General features: G+C 37.6%; 1 protein-coding gene across 1 annotated transcript; it reads right to left on the bottom strand.

Moving 5' to 3' along the window:
• On the bottom strand, positions 1-18,364 carry LOC126900091 (homeobox protein six1-like). The gene is made up of 3 exons (XM_050675549.1): positions 17,355-18,364; positions 1,804-1,981; positions 1-429 (listed from the first exon to the last, which is right to left on the bottom strand). Exons 1-3 carry the CDS (start codon positions 18,119-18,121, stop codon positions 148-150), a joined length of 1,227 nt encoding a protein of 408 aa, XP_050531506.1. The 5' UTR covers positions 18,122-18,364; the 3' UTR covers positions 1-147.
• Between the last annotated feature and the right edge of the window lie 1,982 nt (positions 18,365-20,346).

The raw sequence follows: 20,346 nt of genomic DNA, 5'->3' as shown, positions 1-20,346 counted from the left end.
TGTTGTTAAGTGTAACGGATTCCTTAGTAATTCTCAGTGTATATCGACTCGAGTCAACGTCTATAGTTGAAATCTCTAGAGTGTCTTTTTCCGGTTAGCACGGAGTGATAGTTATTGCTGGCTACCGTTGTAACCAGATACCCACTGTCATAACGAATGATAGTCGTGGAGCAGCGTAGGGTCCGAGGGATGACCACCGGCGGATATCTGCTGTAGGTGATGGTGGTGATGATGATGATCGCTGCTAATTAAAGGACGACTAACCACTGAAGACCCGTAAATACCACCACCGCCTCCAATCCCCTGAGATTGGTACGATGCGGCCACGGCGGAAGCCGATGGATTGGTCATCATGGATGGTATGCCACCGGCGGACATTGGAGACTTGAGGTCAGAAGAGAACATCATTTCGTGACTCGACAAATGGTCCTGAAGAAAATATTTACATATTATACGATATTCAATATAACATAAAAAATAAACTTAAAATTGTTTTAACATATTTCAACAAAAACTGTTGAAAATATTATAGCTCTTACTACAATCATTGATAGGCATTTTAAACTTATAGCATGATCTAGATAAAAAGTAAAGCAGAACACGATAAAGCAATGACACTTTTTATTTATCAGATAACACGTTATAAAATAAAGACGGTTTATTTTGTTCCACAAAAATCCATATATTTCGAACGTCAAGTGGTCGTGTTTTTGCGTAAATACTCAAATGCAGTAAGGACTTAATGAAGAGGCAAACCTTGAAATGCATTCAAATTTATTATGTACAAATTTTATTAATTTAATGAAGAGATCACGACCGAATGGATTTAACGTGACCAAGGTGTCCAATTTATCTAATTGCCAGTGGCGACTGGCCAAATCAAAGTTTACGGATCGTAAACACTGAGGCATTTTATCGCTCTGACAACTTTTATGAGCAAATGTCTCCAACGTAAATCACTCTTCTTCTTTGGCTCTTGTGTCGCGCGCAAAACAAATAACCGGCAAACTTGATGTACTGCTGAACTTACATCATAATGACCGCTCATGTAGTCACAACAGCTTAGAAGTATGTTAACGACTCGGAGAGCTTTTCAATAGATATGGCGACCGGCCAAGTCGTTGATTTTTCTTATTTGTTTACACGTTTTAAACAACGCTCATAAAGTATATTTATATGTTAATAAGTGACCTTCAAAAATATTTGAAAAAAGTATAGATTCCAAACATTATTTAGACAATAGATTAATTGGCCTAAATAAAAACGTTGCATTCTGGGATGTCATGATAAATGTCAATAGAAAATAAAATATGTATGTGAATAAACAGCAGTATTGATTATACTTTTGTTTTTAAAACTTACCGACTCGGATATTTATTTAATCAACAAGTAAATAGGACAATAGAATAATTAGAAGAATAAATTAATTAGTTTATTGTATAGTATATTGAAAAAAAGAAAACAAGTTACAAGCACCCATTTTATTTATACTATAATTTGGCATTAGTTCAGAGAAATATTTTTGCCATAACGCGCGGCCGCAGATGTTTTCCGTCTTAAGATTACAATATTTCCGGTTAACATTTTTTTTTTTTTTGATAAATAACATGGCGTAGCGATTACAAAGTATAATGAATTTCATAACAACAATAGTTAAATAAACCGTCTGATAATGTGTTTAACATGGGAGATCATTTAAATACGTGTGATTAGCCTTAATCTTTTTGCAGTACAAGTTTATGAAAAACTCTCTTTATACTTTGTCAGTTATCAGTTTTCGTATAATAATTAATTAATGTTTACCTGGCCCGTTATCATTGTGTGTCCAAAGGAAATAGCGCTAGGCTTGTGTAACATGTGAATGTGCGATTTAATATCGCCGTCAATAGACTCGGACGAACTTGAATCCAAGTTTGAAGGAGGGCCTACCATTTTTTCACATCCATCGCCCACGCCGGTAGGACTCCGACTTCCAGACATGCTGAAAAAAAATTAAAAATTAATAATATTATTTTTGAAATTCGGTCGTATGGATTGGGTTGAGAATCGACCCTTTTTTGCGATCGGCTTCTCGACATCATCAAAAGGTTAGTTCATTATTAGCAAATTTTACTCGAAATGTAATTGGTTACTTGAACTGTAATTACACAAAAACGTCCTCGTAAAGGCCCAACGCGTGTGTCGGGTGATTTTTCGAGTGCGACTTCTTTAGGGAAATACCCATTGCAACGCTTAGCAGCTACCGGTGTAATTAATTTCGGTTAGATGTATGGCGACAATAACAATTACAGTGATAATATAACGTTACTGTTATTATGTAAAATACGTATTTTTTTACACCGCGAACGTGATCCCTACAAAGTGGTATCGAGTTACCAAAAAGGAATTATGGTTCAAGAAGAAGTTATATGCGCAGTCATCGACAACAAGTGTTGTTGTTAATGATTCACGGGATGGTCGTGCGGACTCATTTCGTTTTTATTGTTTTCACCCGCTCGCGTTCAAATTGTAATTTCAATAAACATTTGCGAAACAGTTGGAAACGCATAGGAAAATGTTTTTTATTACACCGCGCGGCCATACGATACACTTGTGCTCGAAACCCGTACGCTTTCAGTACCGAGCTGAGTCTCGTCAATACCGTTTTTATTATACTAATACGGTGTGTGAACTCGAGTTGGCCGTGCGCCCGAATTTCGGAGTAGTAGTTGCGCAAAGTACTGTTTGTTTGAAAAGTCGCTAAAAAATGTCAATCGATAGCGTTCTATTTTAGACACAAAACTGTAATGTAACTTGTAATATCTATGGCGAAGGGAAAAACGTATGGAACGCGCGTGCAAACTGACATTGATTACACTTGAGACTTTTGCCATTAGGTCGCTCACTTTCTACCAACACCCTTGTGGCCCCGCCCGCCATACTCCTATCTACAGATCACTCCGCATGAACGTCACTGGAAAGCGTAGGGGAATCGCACACGTGTTTTCACAATAATATACGACAATGGTAGTTTTCTGGGAGTGTTTGCGACAACTCTGGTGTCGCGTTTCCTCTTCTCCTACGCGGTCTCGGTCCAGTAAATGCCGCGTCACCGAAGTGTCGACGTTACGCATCGCCGTCCACAAGTATTGCCAAGGACGTGTATTGCCGAGGGATGTTGGGTGACTCGTTGACAAAAAAAAAAAAAAAAAATCCTTTAAAAAAATTTGGGGGGCCCCGCAAATGCTAGCGCCGCCANGGGGGGGGGGGGGGGGGGACAATGAATTTGAAATCGGCATTTTCGGGCAAAGAAAACGCCGCTTATGGACGTCGAATCGAGAATACATTAATTACCGAACAAATATTTTTTTCTCGTGAAATATTTAAAAAGTTCGAACCGTAAAATGGCAATTCGGTATTTGAAGCCCCATAGAGCTGTACATGTGATTTTTATGAAGTGGTTTCAATTTTCAAAACTGTCGTCGTACGCTGCTGGTCACTTGGCGAACGTGTCCGTCGTATCCGACACTCGACGGCCGTTTTTGATTAAAAAATATTTATTCATTTTTATCGGCCGTTGACGCGTCACGTCAAATGTTGTTATGAGTGTGTGCACGCCGTTTTTAAAGAACAATGCGCGCGCTCAACGAACCCGGTCGGTACTTAATAACGCGTGTTAAATTTATGCACGTGCGTTTTATAAAAAAAAAAAAAAAGAGAAAAATTCTGCCACACCGTTTCTGTTCGGGGCGATAATTTTCGCGTCGTTTGTGTCGTCGCAATTTATGTGCCCAATGAATAATCTTCCCCGTAAATCGGCTTAACGAGTAGACGCCTGTAAATCCTGTCGCCAAGCCGTCTCTCCGAGTTCCCTGGCAATAATTATCGTTTGCATCGCACCTCGTATTATTATTATTATTTCACTCGCTCCTCCGGTGGAATTGTTATCGCCGGTTGGGAGTTGTTCACCTGCGAGTCGTGTGATATTTGGAAACGGCGCCGCGTCAGAACAAAACAATCGTTGGAAAACACGAACAAAAAATTTTAAAACTCTACACTAACAATTATATCCGTCGTGTTATTATTATTGCGCTTGTGCGTATCGCGTTTCAATCGCTACACTATTCGGTTACTATTCTAACCGTTTGTGAACGGACAATACGGTCACACGATACAGCTATTATGTTTATTAATATATTTTGTCACACACCGGCAGACACGCGCCCAACGAGTTGTATTTTGCATAAAACGCGAGCAGTGCGCGTTTACGCACAGACGACCGATTGAATGGTTTTCAATGGTATTTCCATGATAACTATGGTAACGGAAACACTATTGGAAAACCGAGGAAATTAATTGTCGTCGCGCGTAAAACTCTGGGAAATCGAGCGGTGCCCCTCCCCCCCACCACTCTGTCGGATTTCGTTAATTACGCGTTGGTCGATATAAACGATTCACATAGCGTTACTATTGTTTTTTCTGTGTTGAATACCATTGTGATAATCGTTTCCGGTAAAAAAAAAAAAAACGCGTTGATTTTACAGCAGTGCGTACAAACGGAAGTGGCGACGGTTTTCGCGCGGGTCTATTAATGGCGTTTATCGGTAAACGTTTTGGGGGCGCAGTCACACAACGCGGCAATACCTCTCGGACAAGCCGAACTTTCCCGTTCTGGTTAGGGCGACTGCGCGGCCGGCAAACGGGGACCGCCCTCGGGACGATTCTGTTTGTTCGGGGCAGACGCGTGACGACGACAAGGGGCCGGACCCTCAAAAGTGGACTCGTCGGGTGGCCAAGTGTCGAGTTACCGAATAAACACACAAACGCCGCACATCCTCCGCCGAGTAAACCCCACACGGTACGCTGCGGTTTTTTTTAATGCGCGTTTTCCATCCAAACTACCCTCATCCGTTCTCACGTGGTGTCGACTGTTATCTCCGATACGAATCTTCAACTAAAATATCCGGTTAATCCCAAGAGCCCAATCCCAAATTGAATTCATCTCCCCGACGGAATAATGCGCATTGTTGTCGTGCGATTAACACCTCGGCGTTAGTAACATACGTTAGTCGCGCAATGCAAAACAAGTGTGGTTATTGGTTTGTGTTGGGGGCGGGGGGAGGGTGCCGATCAATTAATATTGAGTGGGCGGTAATGAGGTCGCGTTGGAAAAACAACAATCGGCAAACAAACAGTCGAGCGGACAGCAGAAACGAAATGCATCCACAACAAACCTATTCTGTGCGGCGTCCGAGTGGCGAACTTTTTATTTCACCTGTCCGGCAACCCAACACTATTGCGCATGCGGTAGGCTTCCGCTTTCGTCTTGGCCTTACATGAAACCTTATACGAGACCGCCAATATGATCTATATCTAATTCTTCCGACCGATTATCAAGTAACGCCAATGAAATCCGCTTCGAAGGACACACGTGTTGCGATTATCACAAAGTGAAACGATTGCGTTGGCCTATCACCTGTCAAGTCGCCATAGAACGCACGTTGTCCCGTTCAGTATTTTCGACTAGCTTAATGTCGTAGGCACACGCAGTTTGATAACAGACGTTTTATTGATTTTTTTCGAGATACTCGAGTTGGAGTGTTACACCGGCAGACGTCAACGCGAGAAATATTGCATTAGCTACTCGAGAGTATACAAGCGAAAATGAAAACCGATCGGAATTGCTCATAACACATCTCGTTACCAACTGCGAGACAATATCTACCGAGGAATATTCAAACGACCTGTGCACTGGCCAGCAAACCGCTAATAACAACGGCGGCCAGAGGAGTTGAGTATTGTCGGGTTCCGTTTGATTTATCGGATTGTTACCGTCCGGAGCGTGTAATAACTCGACGGGGGAGCGTTTGGAAATGTTATATAAAAAACCCGAATGCCTATAATGTAATATAGTGTGCACACGTTGTTGTAGTTGTGTGTTAATAATTATCGTGTTTGGAAATTATAGTGCGCACGTGCAACGCCAAGGCGGTTCCCCATTTGAATACGCAAAAGAACGCCTCCCGCGAGCGCTATGAGAAATGTTCGGCGGTCAAGTCTCGACGGTCCCAAATCGTTTGGGTGTATTCAATTGGTGCTGCGATACTCGTTATCGAACAACTGGGTCGCGGTCGATATGATGCTGTAAGGTCTACACGCTCATGCCGTTTAAATACCTATAATAAGGTGACCATTAACCGAGTACTGGTTCGGAAAGGTCACCAGAAATGCGCGACCCTCGAAATTGCCGTTTTCGTACAGTTAATAATCACGTCGACCGTTTACTTAACACGATATTGTTGGGATATGTGTCGAGAGACTCGCAATTCGCCCAAGTGTGTTATTACTTTTTATGTTCTATCGTCTGTTAGTAACACCTGTTGCCCGTAATAAACTTTTAACTGAGGATTAGTCTATAGGATAACATTGTTGTTGTTATTATTATACGTTATTACTAAAAGCATACGGCGGCGGTATAGCGATTACAGCCGTTTCCGCTGTTCCGGTATTATTTTTTACAAGATAACGCATTAGTTTATTTTAAAAAATCATATTAATTACTACGCGGCGTTTCCTTCTTATTCGTTAGCCGAAACTGTTTAGCGCGAGAGAGTTGCAGTGCTCTCCGGATAAACTATTGACCGATACGAATTTTAAAATGAGATCAATTTCATTAAGCCAATTTATGGCCCGTTAAGTTCCAACAATAAGGCGATACGCTGCCGGTCATAGCAATGGAAGCAGATGACACGAATTCATTCAAGTTTGGAGTAACGCGATATTTGCGAGTATTACTGCAACGCAAATCGTTTAAATACTTCAAGTTCGCAATTATAGTTAAATCTGTATCAATCTATTTTTATGTATAGGAAATGAACTTGAAACGGTCAGGTACGCGAGCAGTAGGCGCGTCCACTTATATATTTTTTTATACCGCAGCATGGTTTTTTCTACAACAAAACTATAGATATCTATTTGGCAATAATATCAACTTGTGAATATAATATTATCAGTTCCGTATGATTTATACGGTAATGAGCTTTGGGTTTTGTTTGTTGGTCAATTTTAGATCCCACACGTGTATACCTGTTGCGTAAATCAATAATCATAAAGGTCAACAAATATTATTTAAAACGTCTTCTTATCTGCTTTCAATTACAAATTAATCTGTGCATTACGCTATAGCGAATCTCATAAGACGTACACTAACATAATCCTGATTTTTATTGAAAGACGTTATAAAAACGCTACTAATTGTAAAGGATTCGTTTTTTTTTTTTGTTAAATTTTTCTAATTAAATATTAATTTGTTCACAAACAAATTATGAATTGTTGGCTCATTTTCACTGATTCTACGTGTTATACTAACAGTGTTAAGTTACACTGGTGTTTATGAATATTTTCGTAAGTGATAAAAAATGATTATTGAAAACCAAACGCGTGAAATGCGTTACACGTTTCAATTATATGTCGTTTTATGAGCGTTTAAACTATTAACTCGGTATACTCGGTGTTAACAAGAAAAAAACACACAATAATTTCAAATGTTTTTAAACGAACTGTAGTCGCCGTTTTACAAATATATGCATACTGTAATGATTTTCTAAAGACTCGAAGCTATCAAACATAAATGAAATGAAATGAAACCACAAGAATGTTGTGTAAATTTTCAGGAGGTGTTATGTGGTGTGCTTTTTTCAACGGCCAATCATTACACAGTCACAAGTGGCGCTTTCGAACTTTTATCAACATTTGATTGACAATTTTTTTTTTATGTGTTTCAGTGCCAACTACGATGCACTCGCATAGCTAACCATGTGTTCGCTGTTTTTGTAGCTAATCGTTTTCAACTGGAATCAACTCTGTTGATCTGACAATCTGTTAAAACTGATAACCGTTTGACTGATGAATCGTCGACTCGTTACAAGTCCATTGAAAAAAGCCCATAAAAACCCCCGGTGAATGTATTTAATTTAATTCGCTTAAAAAACACTATGGGCAACGTTAAACAAAAAAATACGGGTTCGCAAAACACCTCCGAATATGCTACTCGTGTCATCATTGGTAGTCGACGTATTATAATAACAATAATTACATCTGTTTGATTGCCTGGTGTTGATCCCCAATTGGGGTGCTATTTCTCCCTCCATTTGGGGGAATGTGGCGCCCGGAACAATAACGCATTTAAAACTATTGCAATGGGTGGCCTCGTAGGGAGGTACGATTTATTATATGTATTTTCCCGTAGTTATCTTTTCGGCAGAATAGTTTTTAAACGGATTACGAGCGGTAGGTCGCGGCCACGAAATGGATTTGTCTATAGATTTACGTTATTAACAGGCGATCATATGGATGTACCTGTAAATAAGTGGAATAAAAAAAATTTACCATAATCCGATTTACCGGGAGACACGTAGTGCGTGTAATTAAAGTGGATTGGATTTCAATGATTGAATAATTTTATTTTTAAATCGAATGGGACGTTTTCTGTGTTATTTTAATGAATGGAATTGTCTAGATGCTCTCTCTCTCTCTGTATTCGTATTAGCACATGTGTCGAGTAATAAGTTTTTAACGGACTTGTTGCAAAATTGAATCGCCTTTTTTTTCACTTGAATCACCTTCGATATAGAAAAAAAAACAATAAGTCGCTACGTGTCGTTAATCCGCGAGCTCAAGTTGTGAGTCGGAGAAATATCAAGCGGAATATGATTAAATATTTTTGTCAGTAAAGAACAACATATGCGTCTGCTGGTTGATCTGTGTTTGCTCTAAAAAAAAAAAAACAATCATTGTTTTTGGGAATTGTCGTTTGTCCTCCCGAACATGTTGTGGGGCGGTCCAGGAGAGTTGGGATTTTCGCCTCGGCACGACCCGTCACATCACACTCAAAATGTGTCGTCTACATTAAAATAATAATAATATTGTGTATAACTATACACACATAACACCACAATAATAATAATAATAATAATAAAATACATCGAGTTCATACCCTATGCGAAGATACTACAGCAACACGTGGGGCGGTCATCATCACGACACGTTTGCAACAAATGTGCTGCTTTGTCGATTTCGGCTGTCCGTCTAATATCTCAGAAGTGTACACATTTGTGTTGAAAACACCACCAAGTCTGTGGCTATTGTATAAAATAGGTTTTTCTCTTTTACTGATATTTCAATGTAAATTATACGAAAAATAAGAGTGTTTCACGACTCTGTAACTTGCGAGTGAATAATTGTCCTTTAGTTGTAACGGGCGATTTAGTCATCACATAAAATGTCGAAACAACAGCCGCCGATAAATCAGAATTTAAAACTTTTTAAACGTTTATAATCACTACTGACGTTTGTGGGAGCTCTGCTATTCAACTACTCCGGAGCCTGTCAATGCAATGCGTTAGAAAAAATAAAAATAAAATTCGGTCGAACAAGAACCGAGCGCGCAGTGTTGGCCCGAAGTGTCTTGTAATAATTATTATTATAAAAATTTAAATAATACCAAACGACAACGTCGTGTGTTAGATATGTGTGCCGATAAGCGTTTGGTGGTCGCTCATCGTTGTTTTTATTTTTCTTCCAGATAATCATCTTGCTCGCCTGTTGCCTATTTGTCCAACTGTCGTACGTTATTGTTGTTTTTTATCATCCCGGTACACAATGTCGGGTCAACGATACTGACTGGAATATTTGTTATTTTTCGGCTTTCGACGCCTATTAATTTCTAAATATCTGTGTTGGCTTACAGAAAATGTTATGTATTACACCACATGTATAGAACACACTGTTTGTGTAGAACACGTTGCTGTGTGCGATCGCGGAGATGAAGAATCCGTGGTGACATATTCAATCTAAATACCACGCAAGATGTTTTTTAACTTTACACAATTAATTTTCAGACGTGGCTACCGGCGGCACGGCAACACCGCGACGAGGTGAACTTCCATCGAGCGCACAAAACAATCGTTACAGTGAGGCAAATAAAAATACTCTGATCTTATGGTTACACTTTTCCAAATTAACCGATATAGGGCACGTCTATAGGGAGTTGGACTCGCAGTGTATGTTGTCTGCCGTCCATTATTAAGTGGTCGGTGTTTATTCGCGTTGTTTTACTACCTTTATTTTTAACGCTAAAACGTGTCGTTACATAAATTACTGACGAAAATGGCAGTGGTCGTCGGCACACGATTCCAACGTACTACAGAGCCCTGCAGGCTGTATGTTCTTCGATTACCACTAACGCGGTTCCGGTACGGTCATAGTCACTAGGAGAGTATGAGGTGGTTTGCGTCGTAACAACGTGAGTATAATGAACGATTTAGGGCACACAATACCTCTGAGACGTTTGTTTTAGGGGTATGAGTTCCAATTAATCTTCAACTACCATTCAAAACTNCTGTATGTTCTTCGATTACCACTAACGCGGTTCCGGTACGGTCATAGTCACTAGGAGAGTATGAGGTGGTTTGCGTCGTAACATCGTGAGTATAATGAACGATTTAGGGCACACAATACCTCTGAGACGTTTGTTTTAGGGGTATGAGTTTCAATTAATCTTCAACAAACCCTTGAAATATCAAACGCACCAACGGTGTACGTATTTTGTCTGTACTGCGCAGGTTTTAGTGCGTTATACTAGTCCGCATATCATTACAGATAATGTTTAAATTTTATTGGTCTCTCGAAAAAAACTATCGTTTTAATACGCAGAACGTGATTATCGTTGTATTAGTAAACATACTGGCAACAATAAAATTAACGACTTACGACTAACAATTAATGTTGCTAAAAAGCGCCGTCCTGAGGTACGCGACAAATAACGTTATATTGGCCGTAAGACACAATAGTAGTGACACAATCGTTCGGTTTGCATTAGAGCACCTCTTGCATAATTACCGGGTCCGTATTGCTCTCTGGTGGACCCGTCGGAAAATGTAAATGCTTGCAGACGTCTACTTGAATTTGAATAATTAAAATCGTTCTGCCGTGAGTCATACCTGTCGATCTGGTCACGATGGCGAGTGAAAATTCAAACTTAATCAACAACAGCTGTGTTGGTTTTTATTTTGTTCTGCTGGAACACTAGAGAAGCATGAAAGTTGTGTAGGCTGGGAGAGGGGTAAAGGAGAAAACCGAAACGAGGATGACGTTGGAGTGCGGGAGGGCCAGCGGTGTTAAAGTGAAATGATGAGCCAAAACGTCGACGGGTTTCGTATTACTGGCGAGATGCCGACCCCTTGCACTGTATCAGCGATCCCAAAATAACGGCACTGGCATTGACAACAGCCAGCAGCAGATCTTTTATAACGCCACGGTCGCTATTCAATAACTCTGTCGGCCCGTTAAAACCTCTAGCGCTTTTGCCGAAACCCAATTCCTGTGAAATGTCATTGTATTCCATACGATAGTGTGTAAAACCAAGTAATTTTCTAGATACCCATTAGAAAAAAGCTCATTTGTACTCCGATGTTTTACTGAGGTCTATTCGACTTTTAAATGTTGATACTTCTATCAAATCGTAACGGGTTGAACACGAGCTTTTTCATTAAGTTTTAACCTCAAGTAATATTTTGTGTATTTAATGTTAAAAAAACGATATTGTTGAACTAATCTAAGATTATTATAATGTACATAGGAATTTGTGAATCATTTTGCAATCTATGCTGTAGTCAAGCTGTCATGATTTAAATAAATTGTTTGTTTTTTTATTTATTTCAGATACCAGCATTGTACGGAGCAAGTATTTAATCAAGTCAATTTAAACAGTGTGTTTGTAAACTTGAGACAATGGCATTGAAAACCATATATATTATAAATTTGATTAAAATTTAAAATGTTAATGCAACATTATTATGAAAACTAATAAATTTTTAAGGAAAACTGAATTATTTTTCTGTATTATACCAATAACATTATGTATAAATGATATTATTGATGAGTAAAATATTGCAAATAATAACATTACAGCATTATAATAATTGTGTGCTAAAAAGTAATAATTTTTACACGTGTTGATATAAATTTATCAAAAAAACATGTCTAGTGTTTGAATATAAGTTGAGTACACATATGTCTGGAAGTAGGTTAAAAGTTTTTTTTTTGAAGAAGAAGAAGAAGTATTATTTCTCTTGAAATTAGCAGCAATCCTCGTATATACTAATGGAGGAGAGTTATAATGGAAATCATAGCCTTAGGTTTCTTGTTTATGTTGTGTTTTTTAGCTAAAAAGGAAAATCCAGTCACGGATTAGACCAGAGAGCCATTATTATTGATTTATTTACTATTCGAAAATGTATCAATAGCAATTATTCAGTTTAGACTACCAATCAAATGAGACGACCACAGAAATAACAATTGGAAACATAAAATTTATATTAACTATAACCGAGAAATACCTTCACGAAATTCAATATTAAATAACTTCAGTAATTATCTCGGTGGTTATGATATGTCTATTGATAAATTAGTATTTCATTTAAATTACTGAAGTTGACGTGTGACATTTTGCATCCCTTTTACCACTTATTGTTATCAAAAACAATAGACGGACACCGTTGCAAGTTCTATCGATCGTATCGCATTACTTGTCGTCGTTTTAATTAACACTCACCTCAACAACAGTAGTGCACAATTTGTTCATTAAAATGATATAAGTATGTATATAAAAGCGATAGTGTACTAGAGTTATATTCTATAGTCTATGTACGCGCAAACGTATGGAATCGTCTTAGATCGAATTACTGAGAAAGGTTTATTTTTTTTATTCGATATATATTTCTATAATTTATGTTCTATGTAATCGTTATTTTTAGAAACTCATCGTGAATACTTTTTACATGAAAAAATATAATTAGTACAAAAGAAACTGATAAGATTCAGATATCAAATCCAACTGTTTTATTAAAGGCAATAAAACAGAAATAAAAAATGACTGTTATATAGGGTTATTGGAACTGTTCTATTTGAAGTTTGAACTTGCTCATTATTTACCTACCAATTATTTTTCTCTTTCTCTCAGCTATTTAAAACAGAAGGCAAACCGTGGTTGAGAATTTCATGTATTTTATGAATGGCATCTTTACAATTTTTTAAGATTAATTTTATGTATTTATTATCTAATTTCTTAGACTTTTACGCAAAACATCTCGATAATTTGTACACCGGCTTCAAACAGAATGCATATCGCAATGAGATGTGTAATATTTTAACGGCAAAAACTGTCTTAAATGTATTATCTTCTTTTTCGGGCATAAAAAATTATGCAAATATATTTACGAAAACATCTCGACACAATAACGCGAAAAATGAATAGACAATTAACGTGGATTTTATTTTTGCATACAAATGATTTCAATAGTACGTTTAGGAACCATAAAAACTCGCGAATTTATTAATTGACAAGTAATTGTAAATCCGTTTCAACCGCTGAGATACACTAACATATTGGCTGTTGCACACGAGGACATTTATTTAATATTTTATCACTCACATGTGTATGTGTGTCCGCACGAGTACATAAAATTAACAGGCGTATCAGGTTGCGGCTGCGACCACCTTCGACTAAAGACACGACATAACGAGGCAGAAGATATTGTGTCGTTATCGGCTGTAATGACACTATTGTTGTATTAATATGCACCACCTCAGCGTTGATTTTATTTTATGTCATAACCAAGTGCCAGAATGTGGTTAAGGTTCACCGGACCAAACGAACTTACTTTAATAGTAATAGTAATTAATTTTTACTTAAATAGTTTGATAAATAAAAACCCGCGGGTATTCTTTAAAATAGCATTTTCAAAGATGATTGTTATCAAACTCTATACCATCACACTTGTTGTTTGTAGTTTTACAAGAATATCGATTGGTTATCAAACGGATTTATTGATTTACGTAGAAAAAAGTGTGTTTAAGAGTGCACTTTTAAAACGATAACACAGAAGTGAAGAAGAAGGCAAACTAGAAATATATCACAAGATCAAATTATTTCTGGAGATGATCAACTACCGTCGCCAAAACTGCTTCGAATGTTGCAAGCGGAAGTAAAACATACGCAAGCAGTAACAAAAAAAATAATAATATAAACACCGTTACTACCGACTAACAAAATAGATCACTGGATTATTACGATTGCCTCCAATTACTGGTGCGCAGAGTCCGATGAGAACATTGTCGGATTACTACGACTCGGCTGGAAAACCTTCAGCTGTTTTTGCAATATATTTTTAACTGACTTTATATTTGCAATTATCGCCGTCGTTTTCGGCGGAATTTTTCTCGAGCACTCAAAGTGCTTTAAGTGCTTGGCAAAACCAAGCGCAGGGGTTTTATTTAACTTTCATCGGTGGCCATCTGTTCTTGTGTGGCGAATCCTAAACAAACGAACCGAGTACCTATTCTCGACTACTTCATCTCTTGCCCAACGCCGCAGTGTTGTGTATTGCAACGAGTGCGTTTGGCGAAATCCAACCGGATCCAAATGTACACAATACGACAATGTAAAAAAGCCTCCGACTGGCCGGCACACTGAATAGCTGCGACATAACACATTTTGGTTAGTTTATATTTACATTTTACACGACACACTGTTGTCGGTTCCAACGGTGTTGTTAATGCACCGGGTCTGGCCATGTGACGTGGGCTGCAGTGCGGATTGCTTAAAGTTATAAATAGATGAGATATTAGGTTAGTTTAATGACGGCACGTTGTACGCGATGATTACCTTTGTTTCACCAAGTCGAATTTTTGAAATAGGATAATAATAATATTTATAGCAATAATCACTTAGTACGCGAGGCTGTTTGGCAGCGATACAATGCCAAGCTCAATGAGCTTTTTAAACACATTTTTTGTGTAAACCCAAACGATACGCTCTCTCACAGGACCAGAAAACCTCAATAGAATTGGTGTCCAATTTCGAGTATACAATTCAAGTTAATATTAAGAATTGTTTCGCCCAAACTCGACATGCCGGTGGCGGCTTAAAGTTTTCAATTTTGATTTTGCGAGTAATTGAGCGAGTCGCGATAAAAAAATCATTCTGTATGCGTGTGTAGCATCGGTGTTTAATCGGATGCATAATTCGAATTTAATAAATGAACGTGTTATCATAGAGGTTTTGAATCGCCTCAACACGTGCCTCAAGTGACACGTGTTGGTTAACAATCTTTCTGGACAATATTTATACAGATTATTCAGATATTGACAATCTGGATTATTTTCTCAGCAAAAATGTCTTCCAATTTCAAATAAAAAAAGATGAATTAATGCTATCAAACATCAATGATAACCTGTCGGATTCATTCGTTAAATTCGAATTATGCATCTGATTAAACACCTCTTTGAGATTCGTATGTTATCATGCTTTTTGCACGTTGAATAGTATTATCACACATAATGTTGCATAAATGATACCATGACTAGGTGAATTTTTTTTTAGATAAATGTAAAAATTATTCTCTTAAATTGCTGTTAAATGACCAAACTTATAATATAATGACGACAAATTTTGTTTATCGGTTTTCGATATTAGGTAGTAATTAATATTAATACATGTATTTGTTGTCATAGGCTACAACCGATCGATAGCACAGTTAATATTTTTAATGCAAAAACATAACTTGGAATAATAAAATGTTTACGGTACTTAAAAATCAAAATAATTTTTATAATTTCAGTTCCAGTTGTTTGAACGAAGGGCTTTCGAGTTGTGCAGTTGTTATTTTCCGGGTTGTTCTTGACAAAAATAACATGGATTTTATAGAACTGTTGTTAAATTTAACGGATTCAATTGTATTTACTATAAATATTATTTTCTATTATCGACATGGTATTGCTTACCGCAGTTTATAATTTCATTGTAAAAGTAACTGCACAATATGAAATGATTTAGTACATCCATTACATTCGTTTATTACGTTTTGGGCGGCGATTAGTGTTCCGCATGTTTTTTGTCTTGAATTTAACGGCGGCAGCCGCGAATCAAAACTTTAAGGTCGAGTTTCAAAACCGTGTTGCTATGGTATTTTTAGACCGGCCTCGGGGGGGTGTTTCTGCATTGTATACGCACCTGAACAATATCGCGTGCACTTAAGTGTATGGCCCGACCGCAGCCATTCGGTAGAGTATAAGTGTAAAATTAAAAATAAGAACCCGAACATGAGTCGGAAGCCAACAAGAATGAAATTATATTATTGGCCTGATCGAGTTCTCAGCCGATGGCGGCTAATATTTGAACGGAATTGGCCGAGTTGCAAAATATAAAAAAAACATCGACACTCGTGTAAAAATAATTGTGTTATTTGAACAATATGAAATCCCAAACCGCTCGAACAACTTTGTGACAAGAAATTTTTCGTAGTGGCCACTACGTTTTGAGTTGTATTATTGTTTGTGTTTTCTAATGAAACCGTCTGGTTTGGTACACTTGAAAAATATATTTCTAATCAGACATTTGGAATACTTTCGATTTTGTTTAATATCTTATTCAAAAACAAGTTTCGAATCATGTTAGAAAACTGTACGATGAAGTACTTGTTTATAGAAAAACACTCGACTACAATGTATTTTTTTCAGTACAGGAAAAAGTTACGAATAACGTTATAATTATAACATTTAGAACGAACGTTGTAATCTAAACGTAATCGAAAAATATATAAATAAACTTCAAATATAATACTATTTATAAAGTAATTAAAAAAAAATATATATTCCTTACAGACATTATATTCAAAAAGAATTGTACGCAAGAAAAAAGTAGCTCACTTGCCGCCTACGTTTCAAATGTTTACGACCGTTCTGGACGTTTAACGTGAAAATAAAATAACGTTAAAATGTCCAAATTTTAATAACATTTCAATCTTTTTGGTTTTTATACGGTGCTGAGAACGACAATTAGCTAGTCAATTATTGATCGAGAGACTGACAGCCCGACTAGAGATTGTGTCAATAGGCAATATTTTATAACTGAGATTACACGGAACATTACTATTGAAAATGTTATCGAAACGACAACGGGCGCGTTTGTGTATTGAGGAGGTGTAAGAATATTTGAAACGATACCTCTATTTGGTTGCTGCTAAAGGCTGTTATTAAAAATATAGAGTTCAACTATACGCTCATTTCGTACAATCGTAGATTTTAATGTCAATATTTTAGATAATACTTGTGGATATTTTGCACTGATTGTTCAAAATACTACGAGCCAAACAATAAGTCAACAATGTTACATGAAAAACCAACTTTTAGGTTTTCCAATTTACCAGTTTTACTAACAAAACGACAAATGCAACTCTATACGAATATTACTGGGCCGAGTTATATTTCCAGTAGCACTCGTTTGTCTGTCGACTTTTTAGGTTTCAATTACTTACCCGTCTTTTTGTTCTGCGGCTCGGTCGCGTTGTCTCCGGTTTTTGAACCAGTTTGACACTTGGGTAGTGGTGAGTCCCGTAGCTTCAGCAAGCTCGCGTTTTTCCCTGGGACTCGGGTAGGGGTTGCTGGCATACCATTCGCGTAACACCATGCGGGACTTCTCCTTAAAGCAGTAACTGGTCTCTTCGCCGTCCCAAATGGTCCGAGGCAGCGGGAACTTTCGACGGACGCGGTATTTGCCGACGGCGCCTAACGGTCGGCCGCGCAACTTTTCGGCTTCTACGTAATGGGCCTTGAGCCAGAGGGCTTGAAGTTTGGGGTGGTTGTGCGCCGAAAACTGGTTGCTCTCCAGCAACCGGTAGAGTTCTTTAAAATTGCCCCGGTGAAACGCCACGATAGCTTTAGCTTTGAGAACGCTCTCGTGCTTGTGCAGCTTGTCACAGCTGGGCAACGACCACAGAAACCGACCCAACCTCTCGATGTTGCCCGATTGCTGGAGCACTTCGCACACGCACGCGACTTGTTCTTGTGTGAATCCAAAAGACGGCAATTGAAGTGGTGCCATGCTGCCTGTTCCGCCGCCGCCGCCCGACGAAGACCCCGCCGGCGAGTGCTGTTGTTGAGGCTGTCCACCTCCGGCACCTCCTGCTGCCGTCACCGCCGCCGTCCCGTGATGAGGCGATGTACCTGGATGACCTCCGCCCGAATGGTCAACTGAACCGAACTGTCCGAAATTGGCGCCGGTCGCGCCGCTACCGATTAACATTTCACCCGACCGTGTGGATCAACGTGCTCGTGAGCACATGGCCGATCAAAAGCAACTCACGAAATTAGAAAGATTTCACCGTAACAAACGCACAATTATTGTCCTCTGAAATCTGATGTCGCAACGAATAAAATGAAATCAACACACACAGAATTCTGCAGACAAAACGCGCCCGATTTACCGACGTGCGTGTGTTGGACGTATAGGGCTTAGCAGCCGACTGACAACCGCATCCCGGACGGCCTGTCGACGGCCGTCCAGCTGCACGTTTTGGCTACACGCATTTCCCCTACCACTGATAAGACCCCCGACGGCAACCATGGTAACCCGTTGATGGGCGGCTCACTCCCTCCCACGGGTGGGCGCGGTTTTGGCGGTCGAGAGGCGGTTGTTCCAAGTCCTGCAGGTCGTTGTCTTCTGCGGGCGGCAAATCATCATTTTTTTTCATATTTGGTTATTACATTTCCTTTTTTTATTTCTCAAAAATAACTCTACTTATAGTAGCAATAAAGGGAGAGTCGTGTAATTACTGTACGGTTTCCTCCGGAGAGTTTTATGTAACGTAGTTCCCACGAGCACGCGAACTCTTCGTGCTATCCGGTAATCGTACAAATCATTTTTCGAGACTATATGTTTACATTTATTGTATTTTTAGGAAATAAATAACAGAGGATGAGAAATCCTTTGAAAAACAGGTTGTCAATCTCATTCGAACAATAATAATCGAATCTATTGAGTATCGTTGCTGATCGGGTACGTTTAAAACAAGATAAATAAGATATGTATAATTTAAATATGTCAAAATGATAATATTAATTCATATTTGCATATAATTCTATCATGTGTCTGCTAATGTTAGTACTCTAAACTACTGATTGTTTTGCATACGCGTATGTATAAAAATAAAAATTGTTTAGTTGAAAGTATGTTTGTTTTCTACATCCCGTAAGTTTGTACTAATAATATTGTGATACGCATAAGTTATGAAATCGAGTTATGGTTATGCGTTTTTTTGTACAGTTTTCTCCTCCGGTGTACAAATCAATACTTATTTAAGCCATTAGGCCTTTTCTCGTTTTATCCAGTCGGGTATCGTGTTACATGCTCCCCAAGTAAGTTGTTCAAGTAAAAGCGTTTTAAAAACAAAACCATCAACACGACAATTGTCGAGAAAAACGTTAACGAATTGAGATCGAAGGCATTTCACATTTTTGAACATGATCGCATTTGACTCGTGCCAATCAAACATTTTTGGGCGTCTGATGTTTTCATTTCTTTTTTTTGTATAGTTTATTATTTATATTGATAATAATTCAAAATATATCATCATGTCATTGAGGTTTTTCAAATCACTTGTCTATTAAATTTTAATATATATATAATTTTATGGTCGTGTTTTACTAAAGGATTGGGATGACGTTGGCTACTGGAATCTGTGATATTTTTGTAGTTAGACTAAATATCTTTTTATTCAATTAAGTTAGGCTAAAATTATAAAATACATGAATAGTCTATTAGTGAATTAGTAATTTAGGTTACAGCATCTATTTATATTGTATGTTTTATTTGTATTTACTTTGAAATTAAACTAGCAATGATTAAAAAATTATATTGTTCAAATATGAACTTTGTCTCGGTAAATATCAATAAAATTATGATCGTACACGGTCATAATTATATCGGTATTTATGAACATTAATTTAATGATTATAATCATTAGATTAAAAAGGCTTGCTAAGTAGGGTCAGATTATAGACTATTTTAATCTAAAAAAAATTATTTTTATATTTTATTTTTATATAAGTATAATTTACTTATTTTTATAATATTGTAAACATGTTCGATGGTTTATGATAAGAACTGTAACCAATATAACCGATGCGTCGGATGCATCGAATGCATTTTATTATAGCGACGATAAGAATTATAAAAAAATAATATTTCTTCATTTGCTAATAAAAAGTAAATATTTAAAAAAAATAAATATCAAAGTTTTTTGAAATTCTATTTTTTCTTTTCGAATAGTTTAAAACGATTATATCATTTAAAATTTTAGTAAGAGTGGACATTTATTTCGAGTATTTAAAACTTTTTTATTCTAACAAATTTCTGTAAACATTAAACAACATTGCTTCGATATGATCAAACATTAATGATATTATGCAATTGAATATTTCCATAGCTACTCGGTAATTATTGTAATAACAAACTAAATATGACCTTCC

Source organism: Daktulosphaira vitifoliae, unplaced genomic scaffold (genome assembly GCF_025091365.1).
Source record: "Daktulosphaira vitifoliae isolate Bord-2020 unplaced genomic scaffold, ASM2509136v1 Scaffold_2, whole genome shotgun sequence".
Taxonomy (NCBI): Eukaryota; Metazoa; Arthropoda; class Insecta; order Hemiptera; family Phylloxeridae; genus Daktulosphaira; species Daktulosphaira vitifoliae.
This window is presented reverse-complemented; position numbering and strand designations above follow the sequence as displayed.

Coding starts and splice junctions, on each gene's coding strand:
- LOC126900091 (XM_050675549.1), bottom strand. CDS start 18,121: ATGTTAATCGGTAGCGGCGCGACCGGCGCCAATTTCGGACAGTTCGGT. Junction 1,982..17,354: donor GCCGCAGAACAAAAAGACGG/GTAAGTAATTGA, acceptor ATTTTTTTTCAG/CATGTCTGGAAGTCGGAGTC. Junction 430..1,803: donor ACACAATGATAACGGGCCAG/GTAAACATTAAT, acceptor TATTTTCTTCAG/GACCATTTGTCGAGTCACGA.